General features: G+C 41.3%; 1 protein-coding gene across 1 annotated transcript in view; it reads left to right on the top strand.

The window, feature by feature from the left end:
• Positions 1–22,972, top strand: part of MDGA2 (MAM domain containing glycosylphosphatidylinositol anchor 2) — a 244,219-nt gene that overhangs the window by 197,647 nt on the left and 23,600 nt on the right. The window contains exon 10 of the mRNA XM_010579851.1: positions 17,725–17,902. Within this exon, the coding sequence (XP_010578153.1) occupies positions 17,725–17,902 (178 nt within the window). The remainder of the gene's footprint in view (positions 1–17,724; positions 17,903–22,972) is intronic.

Here is a 22,972-nt window from a genome sequence, read left to right as displayed (position 1 = left end):
GCCAAAGAAGGAAAAGAAAGAATTGAGCCCATCTGTTTTTCTCCCCCTGCCCCCCCGCCAGTTTTCATGAGCTTTTTCCAGGCTGGCAATGAGAGGACACATTCCTGGTCCAAGAGCAGCACATCGTTCTAGTACCTCAGAGCATCAGTAGCAATTTTCCCACTGCTGAAGGGAAAGTCTGAATAGACATCTGAGCAGAAAAATAAGAGATGTGTGGAGCCGAAACAAAGGTCCATTTGAAAAACTCGTTTGTGGTTACCACAGTCTTGTACGGCAGAGTAAGTTTGAAATTAGGGACACAGCTAGTGCAGGGTGTAGTCAAGAGGAATAGGTACGAGTCTACAGTTGCTTCTTGGCAGAAAATGGGGGCATACATTTCATGCTTGAAGATACAGACCTGAAAGCAGAGGAAGAACAAATGAAGTTAATTAACTTCAGCAATCCTGAGCCAGTCATGGAGGGGTTCTACAGCTTCTTCTGCAGGACCATGTCCATGCAGCAAGTATGCAGCCTTTACCTAGCAGAGCAAGTCCAGTTACCTCCTGGACCCCTAAAGGGTCCACATTGTCTGTTGCACTGACCAAAAAGTGGAGCTTGGTTTAATGACATATCAGGGAAGCCAAGAAAGTCAAAAAGGGAGAGGGAAGGTCCTGTCAGGTGAAGAGCGAGTCACAAGAATAGAGGGGTGTCATTTTTCTGCCTATAGAGTGAAAATGGAAATCGTTATTTAGTGAAGTATTTAGAATGAAAGTCAGTTATGAGAAATTTATTTATTTTAGCACACTCAAGGCCCCCACCTGATGGGTAATAATTCTCCAGATGTTCCTTCTATCGGGATCACGGTGCTGTCATCACACAACCTACTGCAAAGGGAAAGATGTTTGCAAGCTGGGTATTTTCATTTGCTTTACTATAGAGCATGTAAAATAGCTATACATCAAAATACATACAAAAATTGTATTCAGAACCATTCAAAAATAATTACATCTGTAGTAATGGATTTCAGAGGAGGAAGTAAGAGAGGTGAAAATTCACATGTGTATTGGAATATTTCTAATGTTGTTTTCATGAAAAATTTTAAGCCTTCTACAAAGGGATATAAGCTGTCCCCGAGATTTCATGGTGTGCATTTCTTTTTGGAAGTCTAAACAAGGCTTTGCTTTTTTTGTGTTACGTCTGCACTTGTGAAATGAGGCAGAGAGTTTGGCAAAAAAAATGAGTGCAACATGCAAAGGCACGTTTCTTATTGATTTTCTTGGGTTTGGTAAATTGAATTAGAGAAGCAATGGTTCTGTTTTACAATTTTCAGTTTGCAATACTGGTACCTCCTATGCTTATTCTTCATAGGACTGGGGCTTGATTTTCAAAATAGCAAGCTGAGGGCTGTCATTTGAGATTTGTACCAAGGTCTTTTAATTGCCATTTAAAAATGGTTACATCTCCCAATCTTCAGATAGATTAGGCAAATGCTTATGTATAATTCTGAAAAAATATTCTACTGATTACATCTTAAGAAATTCAGAGGTAACAGTTATACACATAAATACATCTCTTTCTGTCAGGTCCTGACATTCTGACTTTGATCCCAAAGATGCTCCCGACTGTAACCACTCTCCCTGGTCTGGGAGTTGAGCCGCGCGGCTCCAGCGTAGCTTGTTTTGGAGGCTGTGGGCTGTATTTTCTAGAGATGCAAACAGAAAACATCCCAGGCAGAGCTGTGCCCATTCGCACTACCACAAAATGCGGACTGTAAAACTAAACTCCTTTCTTCACAAAAATTTACAGGCAAAATCTAACATATTCATTTGATCCAAGCAATTACTGCCTGCTGGGACTGCCTTGGTTTGGATTTTGTTATATAAGCATAAACTCCTGCTATTTCATTACTAATTTTAATACCTAATTCATATGAACATTTTAGTCTGGTTTCTTAAGGAAACAAGACACTCAAGAATGTCCTAAAGTTACTGCCTGTGATTTCTAAACCCAGCTCTTCATTTTGGTCAGATCTGATGGGGAAGAGAGGTGCAGCAGGCAAGGAGGGTCCCACCAGTGTTGTGAAAGCATGTGGACCGCTCAAGGAGAGAGATGTATTATAGAAAAAAATTGAAGGGTAGGATCACATTAATCAAAAAGAAAAAAACTTGGACCTGGGGCAGACTGTATGAATTCCCTAGCTTCATAGCAAGCTCTGCGGACTCCCCCTCCTGGGATATCTTGCATTTGGGCAATATCTAATCTTTCTCTTCAGGGTGTCTCAGACACATCTATACATTTCTCTGTGTACGTTACAGGAGCCAGAGATCTCTATTGCCAAGTCCTCTGCTTGAAGCAGTGACGGTGATGGAACCTGAGGCTTTCTTTGCACATTTCCCTTCAGTGAAAAAAAAATACAGACTTATTTGTACTTAGGAGCATATGCTTTCACCCAACACTGCCAAAATCAAGTCCCATGCTGTAGCCTCAGCCTGTGCATGGTGGTCACACTCAGCTTTCATTTATTCTGTCTCAGCAGAAAAATCTGCAATATGAATTGATTACTGCTGACAAATGCAGTGTATCAGTCAAACTTCAGGAAAGACGCAGGAGAAAATGGAGTGAACTGAAGAGCAATTTAGTGAGTGAAATTACTCAAGCTGGAGGAATTTGTTTTAGTAAACGAGTTATTTTCTTTTCACTACATTTAGACCCTTGTGGTAGGGTTGAGACTCCCATTCCTGGTGCACCTGTGCGTGCAGCCAGAGCCTGGGGTAGAGTGCCTGAATTGCACGACTCATCAACATCCAAACAAGGATGTGCTTTTCTTTAAATTGTCCAGCCGTCTGCGGGCACCCCTCCAGCAGAAGCTGGGCCCCTGATGAAAACGTGCTCCACTTAACAGTACAAACAGCAGAACGGCAGATAAGGTGGGATGTGTGTTTTCGTGACTGCTTTTTCACCCTGCTGCTCTGCGTAGTTGTCCAATGAATGCAAACAGCAGGCAGTCTGGATTTCGATGCTGATCAGATCCAAGTCTAAAATGAAAAATATGATTGCCTAGAAATATTTTTCATTACTCTGCCTTACTCTTTATATAAATTCCTGTAATGCAAGACTGTTTAAAAAAAAAAATCTGTAAATGACAACAATGGTTTTCTTGTTAGTGTTGATTTCATATGATGTCATACAATTGTTCAGAAATGTTAAAGGATTTGCAAAAATGAAAACTAACAGAGAAACAAAGCAATGAAACTTTGAAAACTGAAGATCTACATAAAAATTCTGGTATATATCCTTAGGAAAACACATGACATATAAGAGTTGTGTGTCTGGCATGCAGCATGCTTTTTGTCGTAGTAAAATATAGCGTAAATAAATACTTGAAAAGGCCTTTGAGCATTACGGAAACTTAATTCTGATGAAGGATGCATCCTTTTTAGTGAAGATCATTTCTGAGCAGCATCAATGCCTAAGAATGATAAATAAATTGCATAGTATATTCTAAGTAGTCTGTTCAAATACGTTAGGATATCAGGATAAAACTTAGCAATAGCTGCACTTTCTCAAGGTGTAGGTCCATTATCCCAGAGTTTATCGGCACCCTAGACAAGCCATGGGTGCTGAAGGAGAGGTGCAGCCCAAAGAGGAATGGAGGTGGAAGGTGTCTGAGGCAAAGGTTGTCCCTCAACTGTGCCATTTTGGGACCCCTCATGTACCATTCCTCCCTGAACCGGTTGAGTTCCCTTTGCACTGTTTGCACTTTTGAGCTTCATATCATCCCATGTCGGAGAGTTCACCGCTGCCGCTGCCCCTTGCATGGAAAGTGAGCATCTGCCCTGGCACACGGCGTTCACGCACACAGAAGTGGCTTGAAGAACGCTATTCCTGACACCATCAAGTGTCCCAAAATTAAATAATGTCAGAATAGAGCTGTTTGTCCCGCTGAACAAATACTGCTCACTGAATGAGCTTCGCCTCTTTCCCCGTGACTGTTCCATATGTGTCCTTACATCTTCTTTGTTCTCTCACGTTGCAGACCTGTTCTAAAGACAGATTTGCTGCGTTCTTCCTGCACCAGTAGGATACATCCGTGCCTTAGTTCATGGGCTGTAATGAACTTATTTTCACAGCATTCCTCTGAGATAGTTTTATGAAAGTGAAACACAGAGAAAGGTCAGAAATATTCACTGCTAGTCAGGCTCGCTTTGGGAAAGGGATTTTACCTCTGCGTATTTAAAGGCAGCATCAAGATTCACCCTTAAAGACGCTTCACCTGAAATCTGGACGTCCCATGTCACCGAGAACAGATGCTGTCACTCTCATTCTGGACCTTTTTGTGCAGTGTTTCCCCTCATCACCCTCCCGAGACATCTCTCCATTTCCATAGGCTTTGCATCTGGTGTCATGGCCAAGTTATCTTCAAATTCAGTGCTGCGGCCAGGTGACAGGAGGGCAGCAGCAGCTCTCAGCAGAATTAAAGAGCATGGCAAAAGAGCTTAGACTCCAAGGGCTAACAAACTCAAACAAGAACATGGAGCTTCACTGCAGAATACTTCATGGTGAAAAAAGTCCAGTTACTGGTTTTTCTGTCAGCCAAGTGTTGAGTATTTGCTGTATTTCTGGTCTTTGGTAACAAATGGAAGTGGTCTTGTGTGGCAAAGAAAGCTGTCACATCCCTTAGCATCACCCCTCTGCACTGGGATGAGCAATTCTGGCAACCTGTAAAGGGAGTATTTATCTTCTGAGCTTCTTGACCTGTTTCTAAGGCCGCTCAGGTTGAATAAGTATCTGCACATCTAGATGGTGCATGAACTGAAACTATTAAATCTGTTTGAGGTCCGCCTGGATTTTCCCTAGCGCTGTTAATGAGTGTATTTACAAAATGAGTGCTGCAGATCTTCAGATGTAAAAAATAAAAATGAAATTAATTAATTACTTACCAATGATCAAAGCTGAGACTTCACCAGCATTACTCCCTGTGAGCAGCCTTAACGACTGCGTAAGGGAGAGCTGGAGCAGGACAGACCCCAGGGCTGGGAACTCTGCAGACCAGGGCTTCCTCTTGCTGGGAATGTCCTTTGGCTCCTGCCTGCAGCTTTCTGTAAAACAAGCTATTACCTTTGTATAGTCTCACCTTTGTATCGGTCTTAAACTAATAGATTAGGAATCCCAGATGTCTGCTAGACACTTGGGTATCTTTTGCTGGGCATAGTCTCACTGTCTCTCACCATAACTTCTGTCATTACTGAAGCAAATACATGTAATTTAGGAAAAAAATCATTGTAAAAAATACATTTTACAAAAAAGAAAGAAAAAAAAAAGAGCAGTGCCATTATGAAACAAAACCTGTTTCTGTTCCACAGTGATGTACTGTTACTGTCTCTGTTCATCCAGCTGAGGCCAGGAAATATTTCTTTGTTTTTAAGAGTCCTGTGTGAATTTTAGTTGCAGTTTGGAGAGAAGAGCTGATAAATCAGCATTATCCTTTTTTTAATAATGCAGTTAGGTTGGCAATTCCTTGAACACAGGTTTTGCTTGCTCCTAGGTGAGGGTTGTTTGTAGCTAAATCAGAACATACTAGCCAATGTGTACTAAGTACCCGCTTTCGTCAAATAATGTGCATTACAAAAATTATAAATTGTTGGGATGAGAGTGATTTGCTCCTGTAGACAACTGCTTCATCCATTCTTTTGCTGTTAGTGAATTCTTTATTCTCTGAAACATACATATGTTTAAATTGTGTGCAAACCATATTGCCTTTCAATAAGCAAATGAGCACCCTACTGCAATGCATCTGTGTTTTCAAGCTGATTTAAAACATCACATTTACATTTTGAGAACTTCATTAAACATCTAGTGGCTATTTCCTTTCCTCTCGTGCAGCAGTTGTCTTAAGTATTTAAGAAATGGTTTGTTGAAACATTCATATCTGACAGTTGAGCTGTTATTTATTGGCAAAAATTCATTCTTACTTAAAAAGTTAAGCAAAATCAGTATGTTCACTTTCCTTAGAAATGCACTTTGGCATCATGCGCTTGTCTTATCATATCGTTACTCCTTGATCTATTTATGCAGAGACTCATGTAGGTTGCTTAAAATGCAGCCTTGTTTTTCCAGTTCATTTACCAAGACAACCCCTCTTGTTCATAGTATTGACTTAGCAGCGAAGCTCCAGCGTGCCGTGCTTTAAAAGTGTTGGGTTTGTCATCTTGATTGCAGCTACAGTCATTAATTTGTCACTATGTAATTATTTTTTTGAAAAAATATGGTCATTCGTAGATAGCTTTTAGAAATCACAAGAAAATGAGTTGCTTCAGTAGTGACAGGAGTGCATTATCTGTCGTTCGAGATCCATCTGGAGCAGGTTGTAGCATTGTGGGATGCTCACTAAGTCATCACCACTGAAATAATGAAATGTGTCTTGGGATAGATAGGTTCTTGGTCATGGAAATGTAGTTGTTGGTATAAGCATGAAGTGTTTAATTTAAACTTAGGAACTTAATCTTGATGCCACTTTGATAATTATATCTCTCGTTACCCTGATAAAAATAATGGTCTGCCTATTGCAGATAAACCTGCTGCTTAATATGCAAAACCACAGCCGTGCTGTTGGCAGTAGCGTTGCTGGAAGTGCCCAGCTTGCCCGCGACGTGGCTGTGCCGTGTGCTTTGAAGTGTGAGAGTCAGCACCAGCCCAGTTTCCCAATACGTGAACAGTGAATTTGATATGTCACTGAGAAGGAATGAGAAAACTTTTTCTGAAAACTAGCTTTAACGTGGGTTAATAATTGACCCACCTTTTGTGCATGCCTGACAAATTAGGGATTAAAAGTTGAAAAACTCTTTTGGTAGATGTCTAGCAGTAGCAGAAGAGCAGGAGAACCTGCCCCGCTGGGGTTGAGAACAGTGCAGCTCCTGTTTAATCCCACAGACTTTAGTGAATTCATCTGGGAGTCAGCCAATTTTAAAGTCTGAAAATGGATTCTCTTGGATTGTATCACATCTTACCCTTTAAGGAGGAAAAAAAAAAGATACTGACTTGAATGCAGTGTCATCACATTCAAGGTTGTGACTGATCTGAGTCCACAGATTAAAGAAGTGCACATTGTGACCCTTACCAAGAGCAAAATCATGCTGCCTACTTTCAGTCAACGGGTGTTTCCATTAAAATGCAAGCGGAGAGGATGCATCTCCAGTGGGTCAAGCCAAACGTGGCATGGTAGAACCTAACAGGGTTAGGACTTCATGGGTGATGGTAGTGATGAAGATACTCACTGTGCGGTGAGGAGATCAGGGCCACCTGTTACAGCCCTGAATCCATTTTTATTACCAAGTCCCACAAGAAGAAAGATAATTATTTTTAAGAAGGTTTTTATACTTGTCTTCTTAGTAGCGTTGACATTTTTATTAAAACTGTAGGTAACTTTGAAGAAGAGTTCCAAAACAATACAGAAAGCAATAGCCCAAACAGGTGATATTAAGCATCAATATGATAATCAGAAAACATTAGCTTTTTGTTCTGCTCAGGTGAGCTTTGATCCTGGAGCAGAACAGACCTCAACCACAGAGAAGGAAAGGTGGCACTGGGGGTGCTGGGCAGGGTCTGGGAGCAAGCGATTGCCGGTCCTGAAGTGTCGATGGGGAATACGGTCAGCGCAAGGTGCAGCCTCTTGTCGGTGAGTAGACTTAGCCGATGGGTACAACAGTTCATCTATCGCTAATAGCAGACTGGTATTTGCTTTTTTTGATTGAAATCGTGGCGTGAGGATGCATTCAAACTAATCAGCAATAAAACTGGCATGTGCGACACCATCAGAACACCCGTTCTGTATCACAGTGTAGCTCAGGAGACTATAAATCCTCCTGCAGGTAGCATTTATGGAAAAAGCAGTGCAGAGTACAGGGAGTTTCCATTTCTCAGGGTCACTGTTGCACACAGCCTTTCATTTGTAACTATCCTGCTCAACAATCGAATTGAAGGATGAGGACAACCTTATGTGTCTTTCATCATGGTGAACTGCATAGATTTGGTCACCCTCTACTTGCTTCTGAAGGTGCTGAGGTCTGCCAAGACGTTGTCTGCACATAAGGAACATTTTTCTGTCTCATTAGTAGCTCTCTGAAGAATATTCTGACATTAATGTATTTCAGCTTTGGATTTGGATTTGGCTTTGGAATTAGTGACCCAGATTCCTCCAATTTTTTGTATTTCAAAGCATCCTTGTATGTGTCCCCTGGTCAGCCTTTGGAGATGGCCAGCACTCCATTAGTTGCTTTCATTAACCAGTCAATGATAAAGTAGAGTTCAGTTGTGGAGGGAGCCTGAAGCTCATGAAATAAACTAGCGAACTCATACAGCATAGCATGCATCAGGTTAGGAACATAGGCAAATTCAGGATTTTGTGCTAAAGGGCCATGAAACCCTACGTGTTGAATTGCCTTGACATTTTCTTGTATGTTTTCAAAGTGCACACAAAAATGGTCCCAAATGTCACTCAGTGTTTCTATACTCCTGGAAGTTAATCCACCCAGAACAAACCCACTTTTGGACCTCACCTTCAAGCTCTTGCTTCACTGAGCACATGTTCAGCTTTGCTTGAGCAGCGGTGAATATCTTTGCGCTTTTCCATACCAGCTCCCGGGTGGGTGACAGCAGGGGCTTCACCTGCAGCTCTCGGTGTGGCTCCCAGTGCAGCTCCGTGCCGGCAGCCTGCAGCTCCTCAGAACGTTTCTGGTGCTGTCTGGGCATCACGTGGAGGTGTTTCCTTTCCATAGTTCATCTTTTGCCAAATACAGATTCAGGCGGGTTTTTATAAATGATAACAGTTAGCGAATCCCGAGTTGCACAAACATTCAAGCAGCGATGAGCGAGTGCTTCCAGCTCTCTGATATTTACTGTCAGCAGGATGAAAGCAAACGAAAAAAGTGAGACTTTCCCAGAGCAGACGCGAAGGGTCTGTGGCTCTGATCTCCGTGGCGGCTGCTCTGCTCCTCAGCAGGCGATAGCCGCCTTCCCTGTACCGCCGGCAGCGATGCAGCCACGGTGACCTAGAAAACGATCGGCTCCGCTTTAAAGAAGTATTAAAAAGTCAACTGGTACCTGTAAACCAGAGAGTAACTTGTTCAAGCTCGTTATTTGACAGATTAAAGTTCCTACCTTTCCTTTATTTTCCATCTACAGATGTCTGCGGTCCCAGTCAGCTGATAATGAGAAAGTCTCTTCAAAGAGCCCAGAGCGGGTCACTTCTCTGTGCGCTTCCTTCTGGTCACCGTTTGGCTTCATTGTATTTTTAACTTCTGTTTTCGTTCAGCAGTGTACGGGGTCAGATGTATTCAAATACATATTATGAGCTCGTGAAGGGGATCTCTGTGAAGGTTGCGTGGTCACTGGCTGCAAAATGGAGTATGTAATTTTCTGTCCGGGCAATAGCACAGTTCTCATTCCCATACATGTAGAGGTATGGATCAAATTTGCCACAAAGGAAAAAGTGAAGGGGGATAAATTTTACTGCCTTTCTGATTAAAGGAAGTCATGCATATTATAAATCCAGAATGTACTCTTTGTCCCCGTGTCTAAGGTTGTTAAAAGCAAAGAAACAACAACGTCCTAGCTATGAAATATTCTAAATTACAGCTTGCTTAGCAAATGGACTGAAGTATCCTAGTTCATATCTTAAAAGATGTTTTTATTAGTATTCATTTGTATGGAAAACCAGAAGGCAGTGTATTTTATCTTCCAATTAACAAGTTTTTAGCAGATATTTGTCCTATATTTTGATTTTGGTCTGATAAAAATGACCTCTCTCTTCTCCTGGGTTACCATTTTCCACCCTGCCTTTAAAATCTGAGATGTAATACGTATTTAAAGAGGACCTAGCTGTTGGATCATCTAGCTTCCAGCTTTCACATACTAGCTTTCCTTAAATTGTTCCCGTCTCTTTCTTCTTCAAATATGAGGCCATAAATTTGGATCATGGACAGATGTTTCTGACATCTGAATCACTCATCCATCAATTTGTAGCCCATAAAAACTGTGTCTATAACGTTCTGTATCTTTGGACTCCAAGCTCCTAATTACTAAAGACTCAGGGACTTTTAGTTTCCTAAAAAAGAAAAAAAAAAGAAAGAGAGAAAATTTTTTTATGCTTTTGTGTATACCACATAAAACCAATTACGCAACGCGGTAAACACAAAATAAGTAAAATGAATGGTAGGACCAAACACAGAATGATTGTTAATGTAATCCTGCAAGAAGAAAGTCAATTTACATACCTGCGATTGTTCTTATGGATTAGAAGTTAGCTAATTGAAAAAGATTGTGCCCGCTGTTAAATGTGCTTTAGGTACTCTGTTTTCCAGGCAGAAAAGGGGGAGAGAAGAGGCAGCAGAGGCAGGTCCTGCCCAGCAGAAGGGTGGCCACGGTCTCCTCCAGCAAACATCTCCAGCCCCATAACGGTGTCCAACCTCACTCGGGGTGCTTTGGCTCGGAGAAGGTCCCTGGCTCCAGCAAGCTCTGGGCTGTGTTTGACCTCAGACCTGACGGCGTGTCTGCTCCGGGCTCTCCTTGACCTCTTGGTCCCTGTTGCCTCAACAGCAGCTGGCATCCGAATTTGCAGGAGAGCAGAGAGCAGGTACCAGCTCGGCACGGAAACAAACGTGGGCTCTCGGCAGTTCCACTGGTTGCATGTGAAAATATTAAATGAGAAAAGAGATGTCGTCAAGAGCAGTGTTACATGGTGCACAGTGGAAAATAAAATGATGAGCGTGGTAGCACATGCTTTGCAGCTGGCCTTGTTGTTTTTGCCTGAATTCCAAATACTTGTCACTGTGAGTCATTTCAGGGCCGCAACTATCCTTTGAAATTAAGATGACACAGGAGCCACCTACCTGATAAGGTTTATGTTCAAAACCAGATAGCTCTGATTATATTGCTGGGCTAAATTGTTAAAGAAGAGCAGCCACTGGATTTCCGCAACAGAAATAAGGCAAACATTAAATGGGAGTTTTCCCCCTGCAGTGTGCAGAGAGAAGTATTTGCCCATGAACTGAACAGTGCTATTTTTATATATATATATATATATATATAACTGCTAAAGAAAACTCTTTTTTTCATTAAGGAAAATCAATTGTTGTTGTTGTTATAAATTGTAAAGAAATTACTTTAAAGACTGCCAGAGCTTTTTATAGGAGTATACAGTACATTAATTTACATTGCTTCAGTTGTCATTAATTAAAGAGATACTTGTCTGACTTTTTGAGTCAATGAAGAAATTTATGATTGAAATCAATAGGCCAAGTACAATGGACTAAGGATGTGTTTATTTTTTATAAACATAACTGTGCATATAGGCAATCAATATTTAATCATCCCATAGGATTAATTTCTCAAGAAATCTATATGTTCAAGTCTTATAGAGAATATAGTGTTTCTCAACAACAGGCACAGAATAAATATCCTTTCCTTGACAGCGTAGAGGAGATGGTTTCAGCCTGCTGCAATAAAACACTGCCACACTTTTACAGTCCCCTTTCTCTGATGTCAGGGAAATACATTTTGCTTGTCTGTTAGCTGTAGGGAACAAAGATTTCTAAATATTCAAAGGTAACTAAGAAAAAAGGAGGCCCTGGGAAGCATTCTGTGCTCTGGATTGACTGAACGTAGGTATGTTCTGCTAAATTAATTACAGGTTAGATACACGATAATGCTAATAAATGCTCCAGAAACTAATGTGATTTTTCCTCAGTGCTTTACAAATATTCACAAACCACCGGAAAACTGTTGTTTCAGCTTGGTCAACGTAAATTTCCCGAACTGTATTTCCTCCTTATCTCTGTAAGGGAAAGGGCTTTGATTATATGAATTTTTCTCCTTCAAAAAATCTTTTTCAAGCAAATCTTGATTCTTACTGATTTTAAAGCTCTGGACACATAAATTGACATGCAGGCAGCTGTTTTACGGTTGTGTTTGCTTCTGTATTCTCTCTTTGAAGCATCAGTCTTGACTTTGTAATATAAAAAAGCGCAGCCTGAATGTTAGGGAGAGACTGTACAGGTGATTTTGAGGAAGTGGGTGGTGCAGATTTGGCTCCTTTCCCATCCAAGGGAGCCCAACTAGATGCCCAGATCTCTGGAGGCAGACAGGCAGTGCTGCAGGAGCAAGGGCAGAGGGCTGCGGTGTTCTGGGTGCTTCAAGGCCAACCAGTGAGTGACCAAGAGCTTTGGGTTTCTCCTACACGGAGCCTGGCTTTGCAGAGCCTCCACGGTTTCATGCTAGGAGTCTGAGCCACCCTAAGGTGTTGTGGGAATCTAAATCCTATTTTTAAGGTGTCTTGGGCATTTCGGTGTCGGTGTTAGGTGTCTCAGCACCATGCAGACCTTTAAAAATGTTGTGCTAGAAAACCCTTGTTCCTCTGGCTGGTTGCATGGCTCTCCAATTCCGTATAGATCTGACCTTCATTTTTTTTTTCTGTATCAGCAAGTAAACGAGCTCAACTGCTACACTTATTTTCAACAGTTTTAATATTTGTCAGCCAAGGGTGCCGTTGCTGTTTCACACCAGGTTTGGGAAGCGGCTCCGTGGCTGGGATCCGACAGGGATGTCCCAGGCTCTAGGAGTGATGCCTCCATGCAGCCACTTCACTTCCACTGCAACCGTAGGGTTTATTTTAGTGGAAAGAGGAGGTTGAAAGCTGAATGTGGTGAAAGATGTGCTGATGCTGATTGTCTTTATTTATTTGTTCAATAGCAGAGCTGAAAAATCAGGCATGGGGAGGTTTTGTGTCAAACCTAGTGAACAATTTTGAGATGTTTGGGTTTTTTTCTTGTTTCCATGGTAAAAAATAGAATTAGAACAGAGCTGGTGTTGATTGCAAGGCAAAAAGATGTGTGTTGCTTCCTATGAAGAAATACCAATATCCAGTACTGGCCTAGGATGCATAATACTGAAATGAAAAATCAGATTGTTTTGCTTTCACAATGAGTAAAATAATGGAGCTTCTTTATTGCTTTTGTTTGGGTTGTTGTAGAAAAGGGTGATGATCTAAAGCAGCAACTGAATTTGATACAAATTCATGACTAGTTTTGGTAATTGCAAACGTTAAACGCGAAGTATTAATTATTAAAATTATTTGCTGAAGTCTCCGTTTCAGTAATTTCTTATCCAAAGACGAGGTGTAATGGAGAATATTTTTACAGTAGACCACTGTAAGGAATCAGAAGCACCTCTAAGCAAAGGCTAGCTAACTTAAAACAACTGCCAGAAAGTCAGTATTAGCTCACACAAGTGGAAGCACAGTTTTGTTAATACAGTACTCACAAATGTAATTGGTAACCAACATGATGGCGTAAAACATGTGGCTTAAAAAAACACTAATGATGTCTATTTAAAAAAAAATAGTTATTTTCTTTATGTTGAAAATTAGGTAATTTTCTCCAGACTTTTGTTTCTCTGATTCTTAATTTTTGTGAAAGGTACAGACAAAATGATGACATTACGTTTGGTATTATACCACTCACTTTTGGGGTATGGTCAATTGGTTTAATCTTGCTTGTGAAAATTTCTTGTATTCAAGTTGATAGTTTGATTTAAAAAAAAATAAAATAAAAATTGGAATCCATTGCAAAGAACAAGCAACAATAATTAGAATGGAAGTAAGAGCAGGGAGTTTTCCTTTAGAAGGACCAGCAGCCTTCGTGAGTTCTGCAGAGCAGTTTCTGTTCCAGTATATTAGCATCACTTAAATTTTTGGGGGAGCTGTTGAGGCAAAATAAAAAAAAATATAGAGACCTTAGGTTTCCATTTGTGGGCTGTATTAGTTGCATGTAAATTTGTTCCCCATTTGTGAATTCTATAAATTTCTGCTTATCATTTTAATTTTAAAATCTTGTACGTATTTCAGATAAAACACTCGGTCTTCATTATAAAGTTTTTGAGAAATTGTGCCAGGACCTGCACTAGGTGCCTTGTTGTTGTCACTGTCTATAAAGATATGGTGAATTCAGCTCCTACCACAGTTTGGTATAGTCAGAAATATTGGGTAGAATGGAGTTTCTCAGGAATTTTATTTTTTTTTAAATAATGTTGGTTTTCAGTATAGGAGCAGGGGTGTGTGAATGAAAAAGTTTCTCTTTGAGAAGAAAATTCTCATTTACCTTGGTCATTTTTGCATTTGTAGATGTACTTGAAGGACATTTTAAAATAGCCATGTTGGGTTTAGAAAATTTAAAATTTGCATTTAAGAAATACAAAACCAGAAATACTTGCACATATAAAATAGAAGGTTATTTTACTTGACCAGCTAGATAACTTGGTAAATTTTGCAAATATTCACAAAGGCTTGTTTCCAGTTCCTCCCCTGAGAGCAGCAGCTTTTCTCTGGAAGCACTTTCCAGTTTGACCATGCTAGCGGTGGCGAGCGTCCGTCCGCATGGGTCCAGCGAGAAGATCCGTACAGGCAAATTCCCCGTGCACCGCTGTAAAAAATATGGTCTAAGTCTTATCATAATTATCCTTAATATCTTCTCTGCAGCAGACTCATCACTTTGCTCTCAAGGACAATGGTCTACACGAGACAAGGCTTATCCGTTACTGGGAGGGCTCCCTGACAGCCCATGAAGGCGCACAGTGCCTTATGCATTATTCAACGTACATGAAAGGTCCCGGTGCCCTTTCTGATTGTTTTTGCAATGTTTTAAATAATCTGCGCACCTCTGTTGTGAGCATTTAAAGGCAGATCGGAATTCCGTGGCTGTTTTACCTGGTGTGCGTGAGAAGCGGAGCCTTGTCTTTGGCACCTTCACGTCCTTTTCCACACGCAGCGTTGACCATACGCGGCATTCGTCTTTTTTCTCCTGAGCGCTCGGATTTCAGCAATGCCTGGAAGGTTTTCGTGAGATGGGAGCAGGAGAGGTGTGCATGGCATAAAAGCAGGGCTGCCGGTGGGCAGAGCAGAGGATGGGAGGAGCAGTTGCCCTAATGTGTGCTGACGGTTGCTTTGCGAGCTGTGGGATGCGAAAATAACACTCTGCAAAACCTGCGTGAAGCAGGTATCCGTGGCATGTTTTTATTCATGGGTATCAAAAGAAGAGACAAGGAGAACAGACTGAATTTCTGTTAAACAACCTGTACCTTGGGTTTCGTCAACTGTTGTGTTGGTCTCAGTACTTAGGTACAAAGCGCTGTGAAAGAGTTGGCATCTAACAGAATCTGTCAAATTCAAATTTTTCCTGAGCTCCCCTGGGATGATCTTTTAAAGATACAATATAAATGCACATACTTTCAGTATCTTTATTACTTTTAATAATAACTCTTTGTAGTGGAGTGGCTTAGGGAAACCATTCAGAGGAACGCAGCACAGTCCAGGCTGTGTACAATGTTGTGGTGGACATTTCGTTGCTATCGTGTCATATGAAGCGGGTGATTTGAATGCTCGCGACAGGGAAAAGGTGATGCGATTGGGGTGGACGCCCATGGGATGCTGCTCAGGGCAGACGCTGTAGGTTGGATTCAGGCCGGTGTCCCCAGGCTCCTCAGCAATGAACTTACCTCTCGTCCCGCTCTACACCCACACGTCCATCCGAACGCTTTCTGGTGCTTCAAAGGCAGACCGCTACCCTGTGCACGTGCGGGATTTGTATTAACCGACGTAACTCTGCACATCGGGCAGGCGGTGGTGTGGTTTTTCCTTACGGTAGCTTGTTTTTACATTTCTAACCTAATCTGAGATTTTTTTACCTAGCATTTCTCCTGTGCATGACTTAACGCCTGCAGGGCCAGCCCTGAAGAGCCACCTGAGCCTATAGCATGGCTCAGCCAGCGTGTGCAAGAGGAGAAACCCTGAAATAACATCTCAGATGCACTCGGCATTGGTCTAACTCAAGCCCCACAAAGGCTCAAAGCGCAGTAAAACACACACTGATTTTGGTGGAAGCAAAGCGAAGCTGATGTCTAGAGCTGTTCCATCACCCCAATTTTCTTAAGAATGTCTCTTGGTTTTTTTGCTTCGTGGTCTGAGTTTTATTTAATGGGCATATAGCTGTACGTGTGTAACATACTTTAACGATAAAAGTATTGACATCTCTGTCCCACTGCTATGAATTTCAAGCTTGGAGTCTGTTAATATTGCTGCAAATGTAGTTTATTTCGATGAACGTTGTAGATTTAGTACTAGATTTCAGCAATTTCAGTGTACATTTTTACTGCATCAGCAAATTAAAGTTTTCGAATAAAAGGTTTTCTGTCCTTACTAGACTCTGTATTGGTGAACATGTAATAGGTAAGAACTTCAGCGTCGTGACAGGTGTAGTAAGCTTATTGGAACATCTCATTTTAGCATCACTGCACCTGTAGAGTTGTCTTGGGATGCATGGTAAATATTTAATGATTTTTCCTTTGTTTTCTGCAGATAGTGTCTGTAATAAGGCAGAGTATCTGCAAGTAATATTGCAATACCAAGTCATTCTGCTGCCCAAAATGTGTATGATTTCTGCTTATCTATAAACTAGTTAAAGTAATGTTAGAGGCCATGTGGCACTCTCTGCTTCTGATGCCTCCTTCTTAATTAGATTTTTTTTTTCTTTTCATTTCTTGGTAAGGCATATAAATAAAAGAAACTATGGATTTTGATGTTGAAAACACTGTGCAGTCTATAAAGCACAAAAATCTATGCTTTGCTTTTTTTTTATAAAACAGCCTCTTGTTTGCTCATATTGACTTTCATTGTTCTCTGAAATCCATCCGTCTTTGAGTTTACAAGAATTGCTGATAATTATGCACTAAGGCCATTAATGGCTAGCCTATTTCTTTCTCACTCATCAACAAAAGTGGTAAGTGCTTGGAAATCAAACTGCATTTCAGTTCTTCAGCGTGCTCTTATTAGCTTCAAATGATGCCCCACATGACAGCTGTGAAACCTCATTGCCTCTAATGAGGAGGCAGCACCCAGCTCATGGAGCCATGGCTCTCCCAGCCGGTGTGCACGGTTACAGAAAACACGTCCGCCACTGCAGTTGGCCAATATTATTTTAAAATCCTGGAGGGAATGGGGCTACTAGACGTGAGGAGCCAATTTACCTGGTCAGGTTTGAAGGCATAGCATTTGAGAGCTGGTAAATTCAGCCTCGGTAAGCTGATGAAATGAACTGAAATGAATAACATTTCTTTTAAGGAAAAAAAGGTTATTTAACATTTTGACAAGTAGGTTTTAAACATAGGGGCAGATTTCTGAAGAAATTTAGGTTCCTAAAGATGGAAGAATTCAGTGAGATTTTGAAAAATGCCGCAGCATCTGCTTGGATGCTTGGGTGCTTACACACCGTCACAAACCGGGTGCTTGGCCCTTGCTGTAGTCTCTGTCCGGCGAGTGCCAGCAATCCTCCCGAACTGAATTAACCCTGTGCTTTTCCTGCATGCAGCAAACTTGGAGTGCTGCAGGCTGCCTGCAGCCTTTGGGCTGCCCGAGGTTTGGTGCAGGACCTGCGTGGGCAGAGGAGGACAGACGGACGGCAGGCAGGGGTGGCCCTTTGATAAAATGGGTTTGCAATCTGTCATCTCATCACAGAAACGCTCAGTAGTGGGTTATTTCAGGGAGGTTCGCGTTCTTGCTGTATCTCTAATCCTCCTGGGTCGTTTGAAGGTTTAAGGAAGCACCCGGGGTTGCACGGGTCTGCCATGTGCTCCCATTCATTTCAAAGGTGAAGACTATCTATCCCAAAAGTTTTGACATTTGCATTCTTCTTTTGATTTTAGGCTGGACAACAGCGTTGGTGGGAACAGGAAATTACAGTGAATGGAAATATTCAAAAGGGAGAATTAATTACCTACAACCTAACTGAGCTGATCAAGCCAGAGGCATATGAAGTCCGTCTAACGCCCATCACCAGATTTGGGGAGGGGGACTCAACTATTCGGGTCATCAAGTATAGTGGTAAGAAGACCTTCGTGTACGAGCAAATGCGTTGCGGTGCGTTCTGCACAATTCGGTCTGCTGTACAGGGTATGGCTGCACTGGGTTGCGCTTTGTGAAGTGATTACCAGTCCTGCAAATAATGCTGCAAGGGCTGAGTGTGGGCATCCGGGAAGGAGGGTTCTGGGTAGAACTGGGAAGAAACAAAAGTTTCCGCCTCTGGGAAGATTCACAATGACAACAACAACAACAAATTCTGAATAGCCAAAATTCAAAAACTTATCAAAGTTTTTGTGAAATAAAGGAAAAAGATGGAACAAATTAATGTTAGCTTCATGAGATAGCTCATTTCAAGAGTTTGTTCTTACTTTGAATGCTTTGAAGGGCAATGAGTTTCGAAGAAAAATTGACAAAACAAGTAGTATTCTGAAGGTGTCAAATCAGTTGTGATATCATCAAAATACTTTTTTTTCACCCAGAATGAGCACTTTTTGAGAAGTTCTTATTTGAATGTGAATGATTAAAAAAAAAAAAAAGTGACCGTTTCTAGACCTATGCAAGTGGAAAAGGGCATTTGTACTTTTTCTCTAAAAGGTCATGCCATGAAAAAGATTTGTCCACTTTAATCTAACAAGAAAAATACAGTATCCATACATCCTTCTGTTCAGTCTCCCAGCATTACCAGGAATTAATTCCTAGAGCTCTGAAAAATCCCTCAAAATACCCTTCTTAGGGTATTTATTGAATGAATAACTGAATCGGTTTTTGTTTTTCTCCTGTAAAAATCGCAATGAATGAGTAAGAGGTACCTTAGAGAGAAGGTAGCTCTGCTAAAGATATCATTGTGCAGTTTGCAATGGGAACCTGATGTGCTGTGTGGAAAGTTTTTATAATTGAAAAAGGGAAGTGTTGGCAGGGAGAGATATTTGTAAACATGGAATCATGAAAGTATGAGTTTATCATTTGGGGACAGACTTCTGTAGTAGGGCCTGTAGAGACAGGACAAGGGGTAATGGTTTTAAACTAAAAGAGGGTAGATACAGACTAGATGTAAGGAAGAAATTTTTTACGCTGAGGGTGGTGAGGCCCTGGCACAGGTTGCCCAGAGAGGTGGTAGATGCCCCATCCCTGGAAATATCCAAGGCCAGGCTGGACGGGGCTTTGGGCAACCTGGTCTAGCGGAAGGTGTCCCTGCCCATGGCAGGGGGGTTGGACTAGATGGCCTTTGAAGGTCCCTTCCAACCCAAACTGTTCTATGATTCCGTGATTCTATCATGAGGAACCTTGCTAATCTTGCAGGACAAAAGCCATGTGACACACAGTCAAGTCACAGCTAGCCACGTAGGTCCAATTCCTCCAGGAGCTGGATCCAACAGTAATTAGTGCTGTACAGATACCTAAGAGAGTCCAAAGCAGAAAATCACATGCAGCAGAAGACTCAAAAGCAACCTACACATCAAGAATTACTTTCAAAAATCATTGTCAAATAACTTAAAGTAGTGAACAAATCTGAAAAAAATTAAATGGCTTGTGCATCGTATGTGCAATTCTTTATGATCAATGATTAGCTCAGCCCTACTCAATCTCATCATAAGTTATTTTTCTCACCGTTTTAATATCAAGGGAAAAAATTACATTAAGCAATCTCAAATATCAATTCTAAAGAATGTAGTGGCACATTTCACTAAATGCCAGATCTGCTAACGATGGTGATGGGTGAATCTTAGGTTTCACCTGTTACAGAAAAGTGTTTGCAAAGTCTATGTTTCCCAAAGCTCATGAGAACAAAAGGTCAATTAAAGAGAGGACTCGTTTACTAAATCTATGAACATACAAATGAGGAGAAGATGCCCATTCCGCAGAAATTCCTGTTGGACTTTGCCTCCTTGATGGACCCCTTTACCCTAATAAGTGCCCATACGCTGACACTAGCGGTAGGAGTCCGGTCTCTTTGGGGCTCCTCACGTGCACAAGGGAAAGACACAGAGTCTTCCCGAAGGTGATCAGGAGCAGAAGCTTCTTTCAGACGTTTGGGATTTCTCCGCATCAATCCCAATCTCTCCATGCTGGCTGTGACAGGGAGACTTGCGTCCTCACAGCCAGCTCGTGCCAGGCAGCCACTGCCCTCTTCTGTGGACCTGGAAATTTCTCCCATGACTTAAATACTGACCAGTGCTCTTGTAAGGAGAAAAAACCACCATTTAGCTCACTCGGTCACTACTGCTGTATTTTGGTGGTGGTTGTACTCTGGCAAGTCTCAGGGGGTTGATTGAGGTCTCGGCTATGGCTCACAACCGTGCTGAGTTTGAGGTTTTAACGAAACATTATGTGATTTACATTTCTAGCCCCTGGCTGGCAGGAAGAACATTCCCATGCAGCACAAAAGGCATATTTTGTCTGCTGAAATTTTTTCTGCTAGAATCTGCCATTAGCGCAGATGTGAACAACATTCCATCTCAAACGTGCTGATGAGGTGCCAATGCAAAATCCAGCTGCCCAGGAGAGAGGAAGCCGCTGCCTTGTGTCCCAGATGGAGAGATGCTTTTGGAGCAATACGCAGTGCTATTACCCTGGTGCCGACAAATTCACAGCTTCAGAAATCATGAGCCAGATGCTAATCAGTAAGATAAACCTAAAGTGACTTCCCTTTGAAGAGGGATCCCAGAGCTGCTGAGGCTTTATGTGCTTAAAATATGCATTTTTATCTCAGCATCCATCCAATGACTATAATGTCAGCAAACTATTACCAGGCTAATTTTAAGGATGTTATAGCTTCAACTGTAAAATAATGATATCACATACATTCTTATAATGCAAATATGATACCTATAATCTGAAATGCTGGAATCTTAGAAAAGCAGTTAATGGGCTAGCAGAATGCACAGCAGCAGGCCTGAATCAACGGAAGAAATAATTATAAACAATACCCAGAAAATAAAAGACATCATGCGAATGTTTCTTAAAAGGCGAACGAAGATAATTTTTTACATTTTTCTCCCATTACAATCTTTTTAATTGTGAGACCTCAGGCAAGAAGAAAAACATTTGAATTTTCCTATTTTCAGTGGGGATTTTGTGTGTGTGCCTCTGTGTGTTCAGTTTTGATCAGTACTCCAGAAGCACCCTGGCCTCTAGCAGTGTCAGCCCTTCTTTCTCATCCCACCACTTTAGGAATACACTTTTTGGAGGAACAGGACCCAGGACCATGTCCTTTCAGATCTTGAATATGTCCAAGGATGGAGACTTCATGATGTCTCTGGGCAACCTGTTTGGTGCTCGATCACCCTTAGAGTAAAAGAGTGGTTTTTCTTAGGTTTCAAATGGACCAATGTATTTGTATTGCTGGTGAGGATTCCCATTGCAAACATCTTTTGCTTTATTTTTTTAACCATTAAGCAGGCTGATAGGATTTCACCCCATTTTAAAGAAATGCAGCCACTGTGAAAAGCGGATCAGACACATTGTAGTTAGAATTGCTAAAAATGGTAGCAGTGTCTTTTGCCTTTAAGGAATGCATTAACTTTTGCAGTTGAGTTTCATTTTTGTGCAAATAGAGGATAGATAGGCCATGCACTACCTGGGTTTTACTTTGACAGCTTAAGCTTTTCTTTTGTAGTAGGACAATCTTGGGTAGGTACTGCACAGAACTGATTTCTCCAGAGCAGTTACGAAGTGTGTAAGGATCAACATGACATTTCTAGTGTATTGGTTGCGTTTGCTGCCTCACTAGAGAGGAGGAAGTTTCTCCAGATTTCTTCCAGGGAATGACTCGCCCTCTGGACATGCCCGTATATCTCCAGTGACTTTAGAGGCACTCCAATGACACTCTTAGATGAGGTGTCTAACTTTGAGATCGCTAAAGTTAAGCCACATTAATCCTGCCTGTGAAGTCGTTTTTATTGGATTACACTCCTTTGTATGTGATGCAGAGTACATCGCCTTTTAAATTAAAACCCACAACTGGAGATTAACATGGAAACTGCTAATATACAAAAATAACAGCTTCCAATGTGCTAGCCTGCTGGTAGCCATCTGAATGTCCAAAGTAAAGGAGACTATTAAAGCAGGAAAACCTCAGTAATGAGCTCTTTACAGTACACCCTGCCATCCCAAGTGGGGGCTGTAAATACAAATAAAAACTCCACAGTATCCAATCCCATGAATCAAAAATTTACCCATGGCATAAGCATTTCACAGGGAAATCCCTCACCTGCCATGAATTACTGTCTCCTCTGCACGCCAAAAGGACAGGAGAAAAGAGCAATCATCACAGTAGGAGCGACATTGATAATTACAGCCAAACATCACTTGAGAAATTCTTTGGTAGATACATATGTTACTCTGCTAGTGAACACAGTCTGCCAAGTAAATACAAACAGGGCAATTTCAGTAGCACTAATGAGTGTTTTGTAGGCTAATACAAAACAGATATGTCTCGTAGTAACAGCAGATATGTCTCATAGTAACAGTTTAAATATTATCTCCATCACTTTACAGAAATCTATGTCAGCCTATTTGATATGAACTGGCTGTAAAGTCCTCCAACTACTCCAATTAAAACTTCAGCACTTGCTGTTTTAGATGTGTACTTATGTTTAAATATTTTTAAATTTAACCAGTGATTAAAGAAGAAAGTTTAGCTCCCTTCTATGAAAACAGCCAACAACCCAATGTCACTACTATTGGTACGTAGAATCAGCAGCGGATAGTCGATGGTGGCCAGTCGCTTTGTAGTCCAGCTTGCGTGTTTTCATATGAGGTTTAGATACTCCCCAGATTCTGTATGGAAGACAAGTATATAATTGTGGTTAGTATTTATTGCTATTATTCTTATTATTCTATTTCTAGCCCCAGAAAAATAAAATTGGCACCAAACAGGGCATAGATGATAGGATTTATAAGTTTGCACGGACATATATTTCCAGTATTATCCAGTGTTATAAATAGTAAGTTAGGATAATTGCTATTATGGGAGGAAGAAAGCCTTGTCCTTGTAGAGTAGCAGTATCTACGGTGAAGATTGCTTTTCCTGTGCAAACTGAGTGCTCAGAGGTATGGGCTCTTGATCTTCATTAAAGCTCTTAGGTGCTG

Source organism: Haliaeetus leucocephalus, unplaced genomic scaffold (genome assembly GCF_000737465.1).
Source record: "Haliaeetus leucocephalus isolate CR32 unplaced genomic scaffold, Haliaeetus_leucocephalus-4.0 Scaffold678, whole genome shotgun sequence".
Taxonomy (NCBI): Eukaryota; Metazoa; Chordata; class Aves; order Accipitriformes; family Accipitridae; genus Haliaeetus; species Haliaeetus leucocephalus.
Note: the sequence above shows the minus strand (reverse complement) of the source record. Positions and strands in the feature narration are given on the sequence as shown.